This window comes from Diospyros lotus, chromosome 13 (assembly GCF_014633365.1).
Source record: "Diospyros lotus cultivar Yz01 chromosome 13, ASM1463336v1, whole genome shotgun sequence".
Taxonomy (NCBI): domain Eukaryota; kingdom Viridiplantae; phylum Streptophyta; class Magnoliopsida; order Ericales; family Ebenaceae; genus Diospyros; species Diospyros lotus.
In genome coordinates, this window is record NC_068350.1 from 379980 (window position 1) to 400668 (window position 20689).

At 39.3% G+C, this 20689-nt stretch overlaps 2 protein-coding genes across 3 annotated transcripts in view; one reads left to right on the forward strand and one right to left on the reverse strand.

Annotated features, from left to right (window-relative positions):
• Window positions 1-474: 474 nt before the first annotated feature.
• Window positions 475-1467, reverse strand: LOC127788376 (60S ribosomal protein L2, mitochondrial). The gene is made up of 2 exons (XM_052316561.1): window positions 1312-1467; window positions 475-1191 (listed from the first exon to the last, which is right to left on the reverse strand). Exons 1-2 carry the CDS (start codon window positions 1388-1390, stop codon window positions 698-700), a joined length of 573 nt encoding a protein of 190 aa, XP_052172521.1. The 5' UTR covers window positions 1391-1467; the 3' UTR covers window positions 475-697.
• An 850-nt stretch (window positions 1468-2317) lies between these two features.
• LOC127788609 (acetolactate synthase small subunit 2, chloroplastic) overlaps window positions 2318-20689 on the forward strand; it is a 47817-nt gene continuing 29445 nt past the window's right edge. For both annotated transcript variants that reach the window (XM_052317086.1, XM_052317087.1), the window contains exons 1-3: window positions 2318-2639; window positions 4086-4299; window positions 4758-4841. In XM_052317086.1, the coding sequence (XP_052173046.1) occupies window positions 2386-2639; window positions 4086-4299; window positions 4758-4841 (552 nt within the window). In that variant the 5' untranslated portion in view covers window positions 2318-2385. The remainder of the gene's footprint in view (window positions 2640-4085; window positions 4300-4757; window positions 4842-20689) is intronic.

Consider the following 20689-nt stretch of genomic DNA (forward strand, 5'->3'; position numbering starts at 1 on the left):
TTTGGTTTGGCTTGTGTTTCTCAAGGGATTTCAAATGTGGCATGCTTCTAAATATTGGCGATTGCTAATTCAACAGTACTAGATCAAAAGAGAGCGATAAGAGCATAATTAGCATAATTAGATTACACTTACATCGACATCTTGGTTGATCAGTTTAATACAGCCGCCAACAAGAAAGACTGAATCCACACTTCTCCATGCTAACTTGATAATCTATCTTATATGCATAAGAGAACCTGATAAAGATAATTAGCTTTTAATCATATAGACAGTAAGTTAAAACACTGAAAGAAGATGCCGAGTGGGATCAGTCAGTGACCCAGTGAGTTCATATGTGTCAAAGACAGCAATACGGATACAATGCATGGCCCCTCGGTTCCTGAGATGCTTTCCAAAACTGCAGTTCAATCAAGCCTGGAACACAAATTCCATTGGGCTTCTGATGGTACCTGTCTGAAGAAACTCAAAACTATATAATTTTAAGGATATATTTACCAAATTAACAAGTCAAGCAATCCAAACAACCACAAAAAAATATACCCAAATGAACTAAACGTATTCTTATGGGGGCGCCAACTTAATTTTTATTTTTAAATCAATAAAAGCAAGTAATGTGAAGCAAAAAAGAAACATTAAGGAGAGGAGATACATTCCAAGATCCGAGTATCCAGATTTAAGAGAAAATCCAAAAAGGGGCCTACTTTCTTCGCTTGAGCGGACCGGTCTTGTAGCCGCTCTTGCAGGGTTTACCCCAGGGCGTGAGCGAAGTCCTTCCATGGCTCCCGCTACTCTTACTTCTCCCCTCGCCACCTCCGTGAGGATGGTCAACGGGGTTCATGGCGACACCGCGAACGACAGGCCTGCGGCCGAGCCACCGGCTCTGGCCAGCCTTGCGCAGCTTCTTGGCGCCGTGCTCGGGGTTGGACACAATTCCAACCGTGGCCCTGCAGCGCGTATCGATCAGCTTCTCTTTTCCCGAAGGGAGCTTGATCAAGCAGTGGCGGGAGGCTTTAGGCTCCTTAAGGATCTTGGCCGAGGTGCCGGCGGCGCGGACCAGCTTGCCGCCTTGCCCGGGATTGATCTCGATGTTGTGGATGAGGGTGCCGATTCGCATCATCGAGATTGGCATGCAGCTCCCTATTTGGGAACTGGGATCCAGTGTAAACATGTGATGATGCGACTCAAATGCATCTGCAAGCAAGCAAAAAGAAGATCCAAATGCTCCGTAAATTCGAAGGGCAAATGCTTTCCTTATACGAGTATTTATACGTACAGTTGAGAGAGAGAGAGAGAGAGAGAGAGAGAGAGTACACGAAGAGGTGGTGCTGAACGGACGAGCGGCGGGAAGAACGACCTTGGTGAGAGCACAGCGAACTCTAGACAGCGCCATTTTCACTGTGGATTAGGGTTTTGCCTCTCCAACCCCAATTCCAACTTCAACTTCAACTTCAACTTCAAGGGGCAAATACATTCTCCCTCAAGCACAACTTTACGAAAAATACATTAACTACCTTTCAAGTTTAACTTAACTGCAGAAAGTATCTCTTATATCTTGTAAATTACACCCATCTTCCTTAAAGTTATTGAATATGTTATATTTTTGCATTATCATTCGCTAATTCAGCTAAATTTTTATATAAGTAACAACAATATCTTTACTTTTTTTCCTCTTTTTCTATTGGCCAACCAAAATTTTCATGTCTTTGATATGATAGTTTTTTTTTAGTCCCGCAACATTAACACACAATTATTATTTTTCTTTCATTAAATATCTTTATCAATAGTAAAACCTTAACCATGACAATAAAAAAAAAAGCCAACAAGTTTAAAATCATATGTCCTCAATCAAATTTATTTAACAATATCATCATACATTTGATACATTAAATAATAAATATTATGTCGATCTTATTAATTTACAAAATTTATTTATTATTGATAATAATCTATATATTAATAAAGACTCAAATTATTATCAAGATCTTTATCAATGATGAGGCTTTATTTTTTAACAAATTTGTGTTGTATAATAATAAATATAAGACATTTGTACCCGTTAACAAAAAAAATTAAAAAAAATGTTTTTGAGTTGATGCCCGTTAATATAGTTATGATGATTTGAAATATGTTAGAAAGATAAAAATATAAAAATTAGAGGTGAAGGAGACAGTAAGGCTAAGAAAGTGGGGTCAAATTGTAATTTTATTTTAATTGTAAGGAGTTTATTGTCATTTTGAAAAAATTGACGGGTAACATGTGCAGCTAAGATAAATGTTAGGGTGATCGTTGTTATTTAAGATAGAAAAATTAGGGGCAATCTTCACATGTGAAGAAGACGCCTAAAGAACCTGTCTCAGAAACCATTCTCACACATCCTCCCGCGTAATGATGGCGATCGTATCGGCGGACTTCACTGGCGGTTCGGTGCAGCTTCTGAAACAATCTATAGACTCGAGTAATTCGAATCTAGGGTTTTCTAAGTCCTCATGTTTTCCGTCCAGAATTCCATGTCTATTTTCTAAACCAAAGAATGCTGCACTCAATCGGCGACTGGTGGTCTCTGCAAGCAGCGACGATAAACTCGTCGAGGATAACCATTTCCCTCTCCCGGAGGCTCCCCCGTCTACGACCAGACCAAAGTATTTACATTGACTTCCTCTTCACAGATACTGCTAGATGCCTATTTTCTTCTTCTGGGTTGCGCTACTGCTTGTCGGGTTATCAATTTTTTTATTTGGTTACGAGTCTCGTGTGGTTCATTACTTCAGGGTTGTCATGTGTTCATATATTAGAGAGCTTGTTTTGTGATGAAAGCCTTTTAATCAACTATAACCTCAGCAGATAGCGTGAGGTAGCCTGAAATTCATTTTTAATTGAAGAGCTCTGATTTCGAGCTAATTGGAGTTATCAACACTCCTTTCTAGAAGAAAACTTTACCTTTTTGGGACAGAATTTGGTCTGGTTTGATTGCCTGTTGGTGGAAGTTGGTGTGCATTCAACAAAGAAAATAACTTTTTGCTTCACCATTATATTTATCTCTTCTATTAACCCCCTACACCACAACATAGAAAGAAAGAAAGAAAGAAAAAGTAGAAGAAAAAAGTGTCACAGTTGTGAAGTGACAATAGGATCGCACTCCTAATTCAGATTGAATTAGGAAGATACAATCGGCTTAGCCGAGAAAACAGAGAGAATGAAGAGAGAACAGAGAAGAAGAAGACAAGTTAGAAAGAGAGAAAGATAGAAGAGAGAAGGAATATCATAAATTCTATTGATCTTTGTTTTTCCTTCCAAGAGAGACTTGGAAGGCGATATGCTTGGGTAGGATGGTCGCTGCCACAGACGATCAATCCTCCCCCAACAGCTGTAACAACATCTTTTGTCCTATTCTAGCCCTTTACACGTGGACAATCATTGGCTAACAAACTATTCTAGGAATTACAGCAGTAAATAAGAAATACAAGCAGTAAAAGTAATACTACGAATTGCAGCCTAATGCAAAAAATTAAAATTCATGCTACTAAGAAGAATTGTCGTGACAAAAAGAAGAACAAGCAGACCTTTGTATTGCTTAAGTGTTCCTTTTTTCAAGTTATGTATTCCTAAGATCATGTTTTTGCAGTAATAGAGATGTTGAGCCAATGGCTTTTACAATCATCTGCTATGCTTTGTCATCATTATTTTTATTCAACTTTATTTCATTTATAACCAGTTTTTTTGTGATATGTTGGCAATTGCTTTTGTAAGGAACTTGTATTTAATTTTTATCTTCTCTTTTCTTGGATGTGTAATGCTTAACATATTTACGATTACATATCATTGCCACTGGAGGTTGCTCTTTTTGATATTTAATATATCTATTTTTCTATGTTCTCTTCTTTAGATAGATATTTACAAGTATTTTTTCTCCATGATCATTGTTATCGAAGCTACAAAACTTTACGGTTATGTCATTGTTGTTGTTTCTGTGTGATCATTGTAATTGAAGGCTGTAGATGATAATTATCTGTAAGGTTTATCATGATATGCTTTTTGTTCCCTTCTCTTGGTGGATGCTTATTTTTGTTACATGCTGAACATATCAGGGTGCGGCGTCACACAATCTCGGTGTTTGTTGGGGATGAAAGTGGAATGATAAATCGGATTGCAGGTGTCTTTGCAAGGAGGGGATACAACATTGAGTCTCTTGCTGTTGGTTTAAACAAGGACAAGGCTCTCTTCACCATAGTTGTATCTGGAACTGAACGAGTGTTACACCAAGTCATGGAACAGCTTCAGAAGCTTGTCAATGTCTGGAAGGTAATGATCTTATCCATGGTCTAAAAATTTATTAATAAATAAATGGCATTCAATTTCATATGTTGGAGAGCTAGAATTCTTGTAGCCAACTCACCTAGTGGGATTAAGGTTTGTGGTGATTATGATTCCTTTTCAACATTTTTAGATCTTTAATCTACTTTAATTCTCTGAAATTATTTAAAAATTAGTAAAACATAAGATGTTTGATCGAGTTCATTATTGTTAAGTTCTCCGATATTTCTTAAGCCTCCAAGCAAAAATCTGGCTGGAATTGAGAGGATTGAACACCATCTCTCTTTTTTTCTTTTCATTTTTCCCTTCCTTCTTTCTTTCTTTTCCAATTATGTGTTTAACTTATTTGAAGAATTCTTTTAACATTCTGGACTCTGGCTCTTGACTTTTATCCATGTTTGGATGTTTACTTATGTTGTGCACAAATTTTACCCCTTTCTTACCAGGTTGAAGATATCTCAAAGGAGCCTCAAGTGGAACGTGAATTGATGCTCATAAAAATCAATGCCGATCCAGTGCACCGTGCTGAGGTAGTATGCTGTGTTTTTCTGAAGATTTGGTATAGAATTTATTTATACATTTTTTAGTAGGTAACTTAATGGGTCTCAAACTTGAGTCTTTTTGTTGGAAGAATGCAGCCCAATGTTACAACCCAATCTTTCAGATGCCCAACATCATGATTGGAACATTCCCCTGGGTAGCTTGTGCTGCACATAGCTTGAACTAGGCCTTTCCTGTGGGTGCTAGTTAGCTTTTTACCCTCATGCGCCTATGGGAACCACCCCGTGAGTGCTTGCCTTGGACCAAACTTGGAAAGCTAGCTGGGTTCTTTAGAAAAAAACACTATCAATCAATCACTTTAATAGGTGTCACGCTATGAACTTGACCCTAGGAAGAATTTTCAATTTCATAATTTCTTGTTTCTTTTATTGCTGTAATTTCTTTACTGTTGTAATTCCAATTATGTTTGAGATTGTTAGCCTAGGGAATCCACGTGCATGTGGATATAGCTGGCAGTAGATGGTTACAACCGCCTAGCTGTAGGAATTTGCCTTGGCAGGCTGTATAAATCATCTCCTAACGATTTCCTTGGGTATCAATGAAGAATATTTGGATATTTCATTCTCTCTCTCTCTCGTTCTTACTCTCTCTCAATTGTATCTTTCTCTCTATCTCTCCTTCTTTTTTTTCTCAGTTTAGTACTCTGTTCCTTTGGGAACATCTTTCCATTCATATCGAATAGGAAGAGAGACAATTGTCAGGCTTAGGCCTTGACAAATTGGTATTAGAGTAGCGATCTTCAACGGGAATTGCTAGACCAATGGCGGAGGGTACCTGCATGAAAAGTTTCGAGTTGCAGCTGCAACAAGTCAGCTTGACTATGGTCGATTCCCAAAATCGGGTAGACCAACTAGAGTTAGAAGCCACTCGAAATCATGAAGCGATCATGGCAATGGATCACAAGGTGGAGAGTTCCATGGAAGGATTGGAACGAAGACTGGATGGGTCGATTGTGAGGGTGCAAGAAGAATTAGGAGCTCAAATGCACCAGTTCATGGTGATGTTCACTTGCTAGAACACGGTGAGAGTATCCCTTGACTTCCCACCTAGAGCGAGGACTGAACCCATTCTAAGGGATAATAGAATGAATCGAGGTCATGGCACCTTTGAGATTGAGGTGGACCTAGAGGAAGAGTTAGAAGGATTGATGGAAGGAGGGCGAGATAGCCCTATCAATCACCAACACCCGGGGTTTCCCATGCCCCGGATGGAGATTCCAACATTTGAGGGAGTTAATCCCAGGTGGTGGTTGAGAAAGTGCGAAAGGATGTTTGAGTGGTTTAATATACCTGAGAGACAGAAGGTGTCCCTGGCTACAGCTTACTTCAACGAAGTGGTTGATGCCTGGTATCAAGGGTGCATAAGGGTGAGGAGGAATTACAGTTGGGAAGAATTTTCGGAGAAATTGTGTGACGGATTTGGAGAAAGGAGCATGGTGGACATTATAGAGGAGTTTAATAAACTTAAACAGACGGGAGATGTAGGATCTTATCAAAAACGATTTGAGGAGTTGAGATCTCTCATGATTCACCACAACCCTCACCTATCAGAGGCCTATTTTGTGTCAGGTTACATGAGTGGCCTCAATGAGAAGCTGAGACTGATGGTAAAAATGATAGGGCCTCAAACTATGGAACAAGCATTGGAGAGTGCTCGCCTACAAGAATTGCTGGTAGAAGCTCTAATGAAGAAGCAGAGACAACAACAGAAGGGGGTGGTCTTAGGGACATCCCATCCGGGAGGAAGGCATCTTAATAGAGAGATGGTAAAGGGGAATGTTGGGATGAAGAATGGGGCTGGATCAAGTTCCTCATCCTATGGAGGAAAATTGGGAGAACAGAGGAGACTTGTAGGCCTATGTTTTAGATGTGGGGATAAATATTATCTCGAACATCAATGCAAGAGGCAGATCTTATTACTGGAAGGTGAAGATGAGGAATCGCAGGAGGAAGAAGAGAATAGTGACGGTGAAGGGTGCGATGATGGGGAGATTTCTATACATGCACTGAAGGGAGTACCTAACAATAAAATCATTAAGGTAGAAGGGAAGGTTAAGGACAATAGCCTCATGATTTTGATAGATAGTGGGAGTACCCACAGCTTTCTCGATGAGAGTACAGCTAAGAGGCTGAAGTGTTAACTCTCAGGAACTCAACCACTGAGCGTAACAATAGCTAATGGGAGTCGGGTATGGAGCAAGTTTCCTTGCAATGGATTTTGTTGGGAAATGTAGGGTGAGCCATTTGAGATAGATCTAAGGCTCCTAGGCTTGGGGGGTTGTGACATGGTTCTGGGGGGTGGATTGGATGAAAGGAGTTAGCCCCATCAGTTTTGATTTCAACAGAATAGAGGTCTTGTTTGAAAAAGAATGGAGGAAGTTGACCTTAACTGGAGGGAGAGACGCAGGGGTTTGCAAAATGATAACGGGCAAGAGGTTGAAAAAGGTGTTCAAAAGCAGGTGGGATCATCTGACACAACTATTCTTCATTGTGGCAATGGAAGAAGGCCTGGACAGTGTGGCAATGGAAGAGGCCTGGACAGTAAAGAGGAACAAGGAGAAATTTACTTCAATGTCAGCACTCCTATGAGCATGCTTGACCAGGTACATGATTTAGTTCTCCTTGATAAATTGTTGATTGAATTTGAGGATCTATTCATGGACCCTAAAACCCTTCCCCTTACTTGAGAATTTGACCATGTCATTAACCTCAAACCTAATTCAGAACCCATTAATATTCGGTCCTACCGTTATCCACTAGTTCAGAAGTATGTGATAGAAAAAAAGGTTAGGGAAATGATGCAACAGTCATTCATTAAACCTAGTTAAAGCCCTTTTGCATCCCTTGTCCTACTAGTCAAGAAAAAGGATGGATCATGGCGATTTTGTGTGGATTATCACCAACTTAACGCCGTGACCATCAAGGACAAGTTCCCTATACCATTGATGGAGGACCTTTTGGATGAACTTCATCAAGCCAAATTCTTTTCTAAACTGGACCTATGCTTGAGCTATCATCAAATAAGGATGAGACCCGAGGACACACCTAAAATAGCCTTTAGAACACACTACGACCATTTTGAGTTTTTGGTAATGCCATTTGGGCTCACCAATGTCCTAACCACCTTTCAATCCCTCATGAACCAAATATTTGAGCCTTACCTAAGAAAGTTTATACTAGTGTTCTTTAATGATATCCTCATTTATAATTCCTCCTTTGATCAACATTTGACCCACCTAAGAACTACCTTTGAAGTCCTCAGGTCCAATTAGCTCTTTATCAAAAGAACTAAGTGTGCCTTTGGTCAAAGTCAGGTGGAATACTGGGGACATTTGATATCAAAGGAAGGGGTTAGTACTGACCCTAAGAAAGTGGAAGCCATGGTGGCTTGGCCAAAACCAAAAACAATCAAGGCTTTGAGGGGGTTCCTTGGATTAACCAGTTACTACCGTCAGTTTGTTAAGGATTATGGAATTATTAACAAGCCGTTGGCTGAGCTTTTGAAGAATGAGGGGTTTAATTAGGGGCCAGAGGCATAAACAACTTTTGAAAAGCTAAGAGAAGCTGTAAGTAGGGTACCTGTTCTAGGGCTACCAGATTTCAACAAGCCTTTTGTATTAGAAACTAATGCCTGTGCAACGGGAGTTGGAGCGATTTTGATGCAGGAGGGTAGGCCATTAGCTTTCCTCAGCCAAGCCCTAGGTCCTAGAGATATGGGGCTTAGCATTTATGAAAAGGAATTATTGGTTGTGTTAATAGCTGTGGAAAAATGGAGACATTATTTGGAGGGGGGTAGATTTATCATCAAGACAAACCATGAGAGTTTAAAATTTCTGTTACAATAGAAATTGCACACCCAACTTCAAAAGAAAAGGATGTCCAAGCTAATGGGATTAGATTATAGTATTCAATACAAAAAAGGGAAAGAGAATGTGGTTGCGGATGACCTCTCTAAGTGCTATGAGGAAGGAAGTTTGGTCGCCATTACAACCTTAGTTCTTGAGTGGTGCCAAGAGATCATAGCCAGCTATGAAGGGGATGAGAAGGTAAAGGCCTTGTTGGAAATGGTGGTTGTCAGCAGGGGAGAGAGGGATGAATATTCCTTGGTTGGGGGTATGCTGAGATACCAAGGAAGGTTAGTGGTAGGGAACAATGGTGAACTCAAGAGGAGGATAATACAGTCCCTACATGAGTCTGCGATAGGGGGACATCCAGGGGCGCAAAATACCTACCTTAGAGTGAAGCAGTTGTTCTTTTGGGTCAGACTCAAAACAGAAGTGAAGGACTTTGTAATAGTCTGTGACATCTGCAAGCAGTGCAAGAGTGAAATTGTTGCTTAGCTAGGCCTTTTACAACCATTACCCATTCCAGACCAAGCATGGGAAAGCTTATCTATGGATTTTATTGAGGGGCTACCAAGGTCGGAAGGTAAGGATATCATTTTGGTGGTAGTCGATAGGCTGATTAAATTTGCTCATTTTATAGGGCTCACTCACCCCTTTACAACCCAAGATGTGGCTAGAATTTTTCTGGATCAAGTGGTGAAAATGCATGGGGTTCCTAAGACCATAATATCAAACCGTGATAAGATTTTTACCAACCTCTTGTGGCGGGAGCTCATGAAAGCATTGAGAACAAAGTTGAACATGTCTACAGCCTATTATCCCTAGACTGATAGCCAGACAGAAAGAGTTAATCAAAGCTTAGAAACGTACTTGAGGTGTGTGAGTTTCCTACATCCTAAGAGCTGGCACAAGTGGCTATCTTTGGCCCAATGGTGGTACAATCTCAACCATCACACATCCCTTAAAATGTCCCCATTCGAGGCCCTATTTGGATACAAACCGTTTATCCTACCAGCAGTGGGAAATTATTCAACAGTGGTAACCGTGGAGGACTGGATTATATGCAGCAAAGAAAGAGGGTTTTACATCAGCTGAAAAGGGAGTTAGCTTTAGCCCAGAACAAGATGAAGCAATTTTCAGACCGTAGGAGGAGTGAGAGGGAATTTTTTGTGGGAGAAAAAGTGTATTTGCAGCTAAGATACCCTCATTTGAAGTATATATCTCAAGGACAGGTGTCCAAGCTTAGTCCTGAGTATTATGGACCTTTTCCCATAATTGCTAAGATTGGGTAGGTGGCCTATCGACTGCAGCTCTCATAAGACTCTCACATCCACCCGGTGTTCCACGTTTCACTGTTGAAGAAGTCTGTAGGAACATAAAGGGTGAGCCCTTCCTTACCTACACTACCTAAAGAGATCAGTAAGGCCGTAGAACCGGAGGCTATAATGGACAGAAGGGTCATATACAAGCAGGGGCACCCCTAATCCAGGTTTTGGTTAAGTGGCAAGATGGTACAGTTGAGGACATCACTTGGGAATGTCTTCCTGATTTACTCAAACAGTTTCCTAGATCAACCAATCTCCTTAGCATTTCTTGAGGACAAGAAATTTTTAACAAGGGGGGAAATGTCACGCTATGAACTTGACCAACAACAACAACAACATATCTAGCCTTTATCCCACTATGTGGGGTCGGCTACCTGAATTCTAGACTTCCATGTATTTCTATCTTTTGTCATATCTTCATTGAGATCTATATACTTTATATCAAACTTTAATGTCTCCCCCAAAGTCTTCTTAGGTCTGCCTCTACTTCTTTTTTTGATTAATTGTTCCATTTCATCAACTCTCATCACAAGAGCGTCTCTTGGTCTCCTTCTCACATGACCAAACCATCTTAGTCTAGTCTCTCTCATCTTCTCCTCTATTGGCACTACTTCTATTTTATTACGAATAACTTCATTTCTAATTTTATCTTTTCTTGTATGGCCGCACATCCATCTTAACATCCTCATCTCCACTACACTCGTCTTTTGTTTATGTTGGTATTTGACTGCCCAACATTCTGAATCGTACAACAAAACTGGTCTTATAGCTGTCCTATAGAATTTTCCTTTCAATTTTAATGGGATTTTACCATCACATAACACCCCCGATGCATTTCTCCATTTTAGCTAACCTGCCTTAATTCTATGTGTGACATCCTCGTGAATTTCTCCATCTTTTTGAATCACTGATCCCAAATATCGAAAATGGTCTTTTCTTTGTAAGATTTGGTCTTCCAATTTTATTATAACATCCTCCACTCTTGCATTCTTACTAAATTTATATTCTATATATTCTGTTTTCTTTCTGCTTAATTTAAATCCCTTAGATTCTAAATTGTTTCTCCATAACTCAAGCTTAGTGTTCACTCATTCTTTTGTTTCATCCACCAACACTATGTCGTCTGCAAATAGCATATACCATGGCACCTCTGTCTGAATATCTTTAGTGAGTTCATCTATTACTAAAGCAAATAAGTATGGACTTAGTGCAGAACCTTGATGCAATCCTATTGTAATTTTAAACGGTTCAGTATCCCCTCCGCATGTTCTGATCCTTGTCTCTGCATCATGGTACATGTCCTTAAGGGCTTGTATATAGACTATTCGGACTCCTTTCCTCTCTAAAATCCTCCATAATACTTCTCTAGGGACCCTATCATAGGCCTTTTCTAGATGTATAAACACCATATGTAGGTCCTTCTGATGATCTCGATACCTTTCCATTAGGCGCCTCAGTAGGTATATAGCTTCCATTCAACCTATCGGGCATGAAACCAAACTGATTTTCTGAGACCTCTGTTTCTTTTCTGAGCCTCTGCTCTATTACTCTCTCCCAGAGTTTCATGGTATGGTTCATTAACTTAATTCCTCTGTAATTTTCACAGTTTTGAACATCTCCTTTGTTCTTATATATAGGGACCAAAGTACTTTTCCTCCACTCATCTGGCATCTTTTTTGATTTAAGAATCGCGTTAAATAATTTCGTTAGCCAGGAGATACCCTCTTCTCTCATGCATTTCCATGCTTTTATTGGTATATTATCCAGTCCCACCGCCTTATGATTTTTCATCTTTTTTAATGCTTGCCTTATTTCATTTGGACTTATGCGTCGATAAAATGTATAACTCACATTCCCTTCGGAGTTACTAAGATGTCCCAACCTAACTCTTGTGTCGCCATCATCATTGAATAATTTTGTGAAATACTCCTTCCATCTCTCCTTAATCGCTCCCTCATTCACTAATACATTTTGATTTTCATCTTTTATGCATTTCACTTGATTTAAATCCCTTGTTTTTCTTTCTCTTGCTTTAGCTAATTTATATATATCCCTTTCTCCATCTTTTGTATCAAGTCGTTTATATAGATTCTCGTATGCTTTTGCCCTTGCTTCACTAACAGCTTTTTTTGCTACCTTTTTTGATTCTTTATAATTTTTTTGAATTTCTTTATTCTTGACCCTAGGAAGAATTTTCAATTTCTTAATTTCTTGTTTCTTTTGTTGTTGTAATTTCCTTATTGTTATTTTTACTTACTGTTGTAATTCCAATCCTGTTAGAGATTGTTAGCGTAGGGAATCCACATGCATGTGGATATAGCTGGCAGTAGACGGTTACAACTGCCTAGCTGTAGGAATCTACCTTGGGTATCAATGAAGAATATTTTAATATTTTATTCTCTCTCTCTCTCTCAATTTTCTCTATCTCTCTTTCTCTCCTCCTTTCTTTCCTCAGTTTAGTACTCTGTTCCTTTGGGAACATCTTCCCGTTCATATCGAATAGGAAGAGAGACAATTGTCAGGCTTAGGCCGTGACAATAGGGAGGAAAGGGTGGCTACAAGGGAGGGAAGATAGGGCTTTAGCCTTCCACCATGGCTTGTGAAAGAAGACTCTTCACATACTTGACTCTTGGCTTTGTTCCTCTAGTGGCTCCTTGTTACAAGACCTTTGCATATCACATCACATACCAGATAATACTAGAATAATCTGGTAATTCTAGAGAAATTTGAAGAAGTACAAAATATGCTTGCCATGTAGCATGCCGTGCAACTCTCCTAGTCGCATCCATATCATGCCTGCATGGATTTTGTTGGAAAATCAAATCCTACAATTTATGGGATTGATTATCAATCCCAATTATCTTACAATCTATGGGATTGATTATAATCAACCTTAATTGTTGGGATTGATTGATTGATGTAAATTAGTAATTGATGTAATTATGATTCCTTCTTTTTTTCTTAGTTATAGAGATTTGATTGGTTTCTTTCTCCTATATATATTGTAACCATTCATAGTGAAGATTAGAGAAATATGTACCAAGTATTCTTACAATTGTTCATGGTATCAGAGCCATGAAGTATCCTTCGGCCTGCAGTACCCACTGACCCAAACACCGAACCCTTGCCCTAGCAACGATGGTGGTGCCGACTGATCTAGTGACCACCATGGCCTCACTGACTAGTGTCATGACCTTGGGTATTATAGGGGCAAAGCTGTAATTGAGTAACAATTACAGTTAGGGGATATTTTTATAATTCAAGCACATGGGTGCTGTTATTCTGTTACTTTTCTTTTTTATCTTGTAGCCTAGGTGGTTAGAGAGTTTTGTTTAGTAGCTAAGTGAGGCTATATATATATTGCCTCAGCTGTAGAAATGAGATATGCTTTAATTGATTAATGAAACTCTATTCTCTCTTTAAGAATTCTCTCAAATCTCCCTCTCATTTCTCTCTATTACTCTCCCTCAATTCTTCCTATTTTCTCCCCCATTTCCCTCTTAAATCATGTTTCAGTCCTATTCAATCGGATCCTTCCGATTGCCAATTCCAACCTTGTTATGAACCCTAGGTTCATGACAACTAGCTCTCCATCGGCGAAACCCTCCATGTTTTTGACCCTCGACTCCCATACCAAACAAAGCACTAACCCAAACACTGTCCCGACGCCTCCTTCCCTTAATCCTGGTGCTGCCACTGTGTAAGCGTCCCACCTTGACCAGCACCCCATCCCCTTGACTGTTCATCATCTCAATGGCACCAATTTTTGGGAATGGTACCAGTCTATGAAGCTTGTGATGACTGGTAAAGGGAAAATGGGCTATCTTATTGGTGTTCCGCCAGCCCCTAGCCCTCAATCTCCCAAATACAACACATGGGTAGTGGAAAATTCTCTGGTGATGGCTTGGCTCATCCAATCCATGGAACCCAAAATTAGAAGGTGCTATTTGATCTACAACACTGCCCAAGAAGTGTGGACTCTTGTCCACCAAATGTTCTCCGACTTGGAGTATGTCTCTCAATTGTTTGAAGTCCGAACTTCCTTACACTCCACAAAACAGGGAAGTATGTCAGTCACGGAATATTTTAATACCATTTATGAGTTGTGGCAGGAACTTGATCTGGATCACACCGTTACTTGGCATTCTACCAAGGATGATCAACTGTTTCTAGCTATGCAGGAGAAAGATCGTGTCTTTGATTTTTTACAGGGACTAAATGCTGATTTAGATTGGGTACAGGGTCGTATTTTGGGGACTAAACCTCTGTTGACTGTCAATGAGGCATTTGCAATTGTCCGCCACGAAGAAAGTCGCAAACGTGTTATGATGCCTCATTCCAAAGATCCTGACATGGATTCTACTGCCCAAGGGTTCGCATTAGCAGCTTATTGTCCTGAAAAATCCAAAGGACCTTCTGGGCAGTAGTCTCTCAGGCCTTAGAAAGATCGTTTATGGTGAGAGTATTGCAACAAACCATATCACACCAAGGAGACTTGTTGGGACCTTCATGGGAAGCTTGTCGACTGGAAACCCAGAAGTCAAAGATGCACTAAAACAACTTATGTTGCTAATGCTCCACCTGCCTCTCCCTCCTCTGGCATCTTACCGTTCACAACTGAACAAATGGAGATGCTGAAAACACTCCTCCATCCTACTAATTCTAGTGCACTTATGGCTCACAAAGGTAAAATAAGCTTTTCTGCTTCCCTTTTATCCTACAAAGGTCCTCAAGACGTTTGGATTGTGGATTCCAGAGTGACTAACCATATGTGTCGCTCTTTGGCCAGACTCCTTAATTTTCGCCCTTGTACAGAGGACATTAGTATTACTGTGGCAAATGGGTCCTTGTGTAAGGTCGTGGGTTGGGATGATTTCATGGTGTTTGGGTTGCCACTTAAATCTATTCTTTATGTGCCCAAATTACAATGCAATTTAATCTTTGTTCATAAATTAGCAATTGATTTACATTGCTCTATAATTTTTTTTTCCTTCTCACTGTCAATTTCAAAATTTACCATTGGCAATGCTAGAGAGCACAATGGCCTGTACTATCTGTCCAATGGTGGTCTATTCAGTCCTTTTGTTCCTGTGGGTCTTCACACTATCCCAGAATCCGATGTCCTTCTCGGGCATCATAGTTTTCCATATTTAAAGTTTTTGTACCCCCAATTATTCCTTAATAAAGACCCTAGTTCCTTTCATTGTGATCATTGTGTACTAGCAAAACATTCACGTTCTCCCTATCCTTCTCGTGATACACCATCATGCCTATTCCACCTTGTGTATAGTGATGCCTGGGGTCCATCTCGAGTTTCCACCATCACTAGGAAATGGTGGTTTGTCATATTTATTGATGATTATACTTGAGTTTGTTGGGTCTATTTGAAGAAAGATAAGTCTGAGGTTCCCATGAATTTCAAACAGTTTCACCAGCTTATCAAAAATGTTTTCCAATCTTCTATACAGATCCCCCGCACTAACAATGGTAAAGAATACTTTTCTCATGCCTTTTATCACTACCTTCAAGACCAGGGTATCTTCCACCAAAGTTCTTACTCTTATACTCCTAAGCAAAATGGGGTAGCTGAGCGCAAAAATCGTCACTTGCTAGGAGTTGCATGGTCCCTCATGATCGCTAGTCATGCCCCTCATTCTCTTTAGGGATAGGCTCTTTTGACTTCAGCCTACCTTATCAACCGGTTGCCATCCAAAGTTCTCAAGTTTAGCACTCCATTTAGTGCTTTACTCTCTGTCTTTCCTTCATCTCACATTCATAACTCTTTTCCACTTCGGGTTTTTGGGTGTCTTGCCTTTGTTCACAATAATCAACCCAATCCCAACAAACTTGACCCCAAAGCCTACAAGTGTATTTTCCTGGGCTACTCTGCTTTTCAGAAAGGGTACAGGTATTATCATCCTCCCTCTAAAAGATTTTTGATTTCCTGTGATGTTTCCTTTGTGGAACACCAATTCTTCTATCCTCAAGCTACTCTCTAGGGGGAGACTTCATCAGGAGATCATTGTTGGGATCTAATAGTCGTAGGAGAACTTGTTAGATTGAACCCTGAGCAACAAGCTTTTCCCTTGCATCCTGTAATCTTCCTTGCCCTTGATTTTCCCAGCTCTTCCTCTCCAAACACTCAAACTGAACCAGTCCCACAATCCCGGACCACCATTGAAACATGTTTACTCTTGCAGGCTACACACTCTCGAACAAAACCATGAGTTTAAACTAGTGGTAGATCCTCCTGTGGAAAAGGAACCAAGTGTGGTTGAAGAAGATGTAAAAGAAGAAGATGACTTGAATCTCCCAATTGCTGTTAGAAAAGGGGTAAGAGCTTGTACAAAGCACCCAATTTCTAACTATCTCACATATTCTCAGCTATCAAGAAGTTACAGGGCCTTTATTTCTAAAGTAAATGAGATTCAACTGCCTCTCACTATTCTTAAAGCATTACAAGATCCATAGTGGAAAATGGCGGTAATGGAAGAAATGAAAGCTCTAAAAGAAAATGGAACATAAGAGATGGTGGAGTTACTCGAAGGAAAAAAGACTGTTGGAAGCAAGTGAGTGTTTACAGTGAAGTACAAATCAGATGGCACTGTAGAAAGATACAAGACTCGATTGGTGGCTCAAGGGTACACCCAAACCTATGGACTTGACTATGAAGAAACCCTTGCTTTGGTGGCAAAACTAAATACAATTCAAGTATTGCTATCACTAATTGCAAACTTGGATTGGGAATTACACCAGATGGACATTAAGAATGCTTTTTTGAATGGCACTCTGGATGCGGAAGTTTACATGAGAGCTCCTTCAGGATTTGAGATGCATGTTGGATTAGGGAAGTATGTAAACTGAAAAAATCCCTTTATGGTCTAAAACAGTCTCCTAGAGCATGGTTATTAGATTTAGCTCTGTTATGAAGGAACTTGGGTATAAACAAGGACATACTTATCACACTTTATTTGTCAAAAGAAGTGATAGTGGGAAGCAAGCAGTTCTAATTGTCTATGTAGATGATATGGTTATCATAGGTGATGACACTATAGAGATTGTGAATTTAAAGAAAGAACTCTAGTCAGAATTCAAAGTGAAAGACCTCAGAACTCTAAAGTATTTATTGGGAATGAAGTTTGCTAGGAGTAAGCGGGGAATTTTCATCTCACAAAGAAAATATGTTCTGGATCTATCGAAGGAAACTGGAAAATTGGGATGTAGACCTGCATCGACACCTCTAGAGAGGAATTGAAAACAAAATATTACAGATAATGATCCTCCAGTGGACAGGGAGACCTATCAACCCCTAGTTGGAAAATTGATCTACCTATCCTTAACTAGGCTAGACATCGCTTTCAGTGTGAGCTTGATCAGCCAATTCATGCATGCTCCCACGAAGAGGCATACGGATGTAACAATTCAGATCTTGAGATATTTAAAAGGAAGTCCAGGAAAAGGATTACTGTTCAGAAAGACGAGTACTAGGGATGTAGTGGGGTACTTAGATGCAGATTGGGCATGAGCAGTAGATGACAATAAATCTACAACTGGGTATTGCACTAAACTTTGGGGAAATCTAGTCACTTGGAGAAGTAAAAAACAAACCGTTGTTGCAAGAAGCAGTGCAAAAGTCAAGTTTCGTGCATTGGCTCAAGGAACTTGTGAGCTCATTTGGATCCAAAGACTTATGGCGGATTTAAACATGCCTATCACCATTCCCATGAAACTTTATAGCGACAGAAAATCTGCTATAAGTGTAGTACACAACCCAATACAACATGATAGGATGAAGCACGTTAGAATCGACAGACATTTCATCAAGTCTGAAATAGATAATGGAACTATATTCTTGTCCTATGTTCCCACAACTTTTCAAGAAGCTGATGTTCTTACCAAAACTCTATCCAAACCAAACTTTGAGTCTTGTGTGGACAAGTTGGGAATGATTGACATCTATTCACTAGCTTGAGGGGGAGTGTTGGAAAATCAGATCCCACAATTTATGGAATTGATTATAATCAACCTTAATTGTTGGGATTAATTGATTGATGTAAATTAGTAATTGATGTAATTAGGATTCCTTTTTTTTTTTCTTAATTATAGGGATTTGATTGATTTCTTTCTCCTATATATATATTGTATCCATTCCAAGTGAAGATTAGAGAAATATATACCAAGTTTTCTCAAAATTGTTTAGATTTTAATCCTTGTAAAGTCGGTCCATGATACTAAGCTGCTGCTTGTCCTCTGAGAGGACAGGGGTTCATTTTTGTGTACGGGATGTGTTGCCAGAAAATAAGTTATCTTCTTCATAAATATGTATTCTATTATAAAAAGGATAGGTTTAAAGGGCAATCCCAGTGCACTCGGTTCCTTGTTTTGTGAGAATAGGGGAGGGTTGTTTCTGTACACGGGTTCCCCTTGCTTTTGTTGCATAGGGGCTGTTTTCATAACTTGAACCCATGACCTTCCAATCACAAAGCAACAATTTTACTATTGCTATCAAGGCTTGCTCTCCAAAATCTATATCTAATATTTTTTTAAAAAAAAAATTAATCTCCTGTAATGGTTTTCTAGATGTGTACTGTTTTTTTGTTTGGCAGTGAATATGCCTCTACATATTTAACCAAGAAAAAAACAAGCCACTACATAATTTATTGAATAACTTTAACTCAACTTAGAAGCATTGAAAACTGTACTCCTTTCGTTTAATTCCCCACTCATTACATGAGAATGCAAGTCTTCTGGAAAATCTCCTGCTAATCTTGGCTCAAAATCCCTTTGTCGCAATGCTCATAGAACTAAAAGATGCAATGCATACGTACTTGGCCTCTTATTGAGATGTTCTGCCCATTGATAAGCATCACTCTTAGGCCCTTTACCAGATTGTTTGAGATATTTTAGAAATTTGATTAGGGGATGAAAAGTTATAAATTATTTGCGACACCTATTTTATCTTTTTAGTACTACAATTATAGGCGCAGGGCAAAGACATGAGCCTTTTGGATGTGAGGTGTGCATTTAAAAAATATGTATAAAAATGCTTATACATCATTATTTTCAACATATACCTATAAAGAGGTAAATGCAAACTTAAAAACTCATAAATAATAGGGTGTTTTATTATTTTAGAAATTTCTTTTAATTTTTTCTGATTATTACTGATTAGATTTTAACGAGTCCATCAAAAAACAACAAAACGATTGCACAGGAGCAAAAGGTGTGTGCCTTGCACCTCAGGTGAGGTGCACTTTAGCACTTAGGTGCATGCCTCATAGAGCGAGGTGCCCAGCCAAGCCTGGGAGCCGAGGCATTCCGCGTAGCTCAGGTGCTCATTTTGACAACAATCTCACAGTTTATTAGAAATACCAATTGTTGTGTTCTGATATATTCTTATGGTGATATCTCTATGCTATTCATGTATCATATGTATAAAGTCGCATTCTTGATTGCCACTCATGAGTCTGCTCCATGGTTTTTGTAGCCGTAGCCTGGAAAGCATTATTATAGATCCCAAAACTAATATTGGAACATGTTCAATGGTTGGACAACCATGGTCATGTTCCTCTGGTGCTTCACCCTTTTGTATGTTTTATTGGCATATTGTGGCAGAAGGAAACCAAAATGCCTCCGTTGCTTGGACAATTATTTTTGCAATCCCCTATATGTCAACAATGGAGAGCGTTCAATGAATGCAATATGATAAATTGGAACTTTTGACAATGATTTCCTATTCTGTCATTCTCATGATTGATTTTTATAGTTTGTCCAGTAAACCTAACAACATGCTGTGAGGTTGGCTACACACTTTTAGATCTTTCACCAAGTTTTTCTAACTCATGATTATATCTTTCACCAAGTTTTTCTCTGTCTTCCTCTATCTCTTTTGTTAAAGACTTGTTCCATTCCATTCACTCTCCTCATAGGAAATGAGTAAAAAAAACCTGAAAAACTGGAAGAAAATGAAATTTTAAAGCAACGCATGTGATAGTTTGAGTCCAAACCTCTCAGCTCTCATCCTCATGAAGATTGAAGTGCTATGGGGATGAGGACCTTCTTGGTTGTTGTCATGGCAGTGCTGTGACAATTAACAACTCTTCTGATTCAACGTGAATCGGAGGAGTGTGCTGGACAGAAAATAAGAAAGGAGAAGGAAATGTAGAAGAGAAGGGAGGAAGAGAAGTAGGAGGGAGAGTAATAGTCTTTGATTGAATTTCTTTGATGCCTTTTACAGAAGGAGTAAGCTTATATAGCTTGATCCGTGGGTGCTGCCACAGCAGATCACACCCACTCTAACTAACTAATTTGTCCTATTCCAGCACCTGGACTCCTGGCAGATTCTGCCATAACAAACTAAACAGCTAGAAAATAAATACAAGCAGGAGAATAAAATATTAAGCCAATACAAATATGTAATAACCAAATCTAATACAAAACTTAGCCACAAAAATCAGATGTCTCCCTTGTCTCGTGACAGTTGTGTTTGTTCTTGAGTATGTTTTCTGCAGGTCAAAGAGTTTAGTTCAATAAATGTAATCACTTCTGGTGAAATCCTGACTATTCATAGATTCTGAAGCCTTTGCAAATATTCTTGCCTCAATAGTAATGCTTCTGAATTCCAGCTAGAAAAACCCCTAAAGGGATA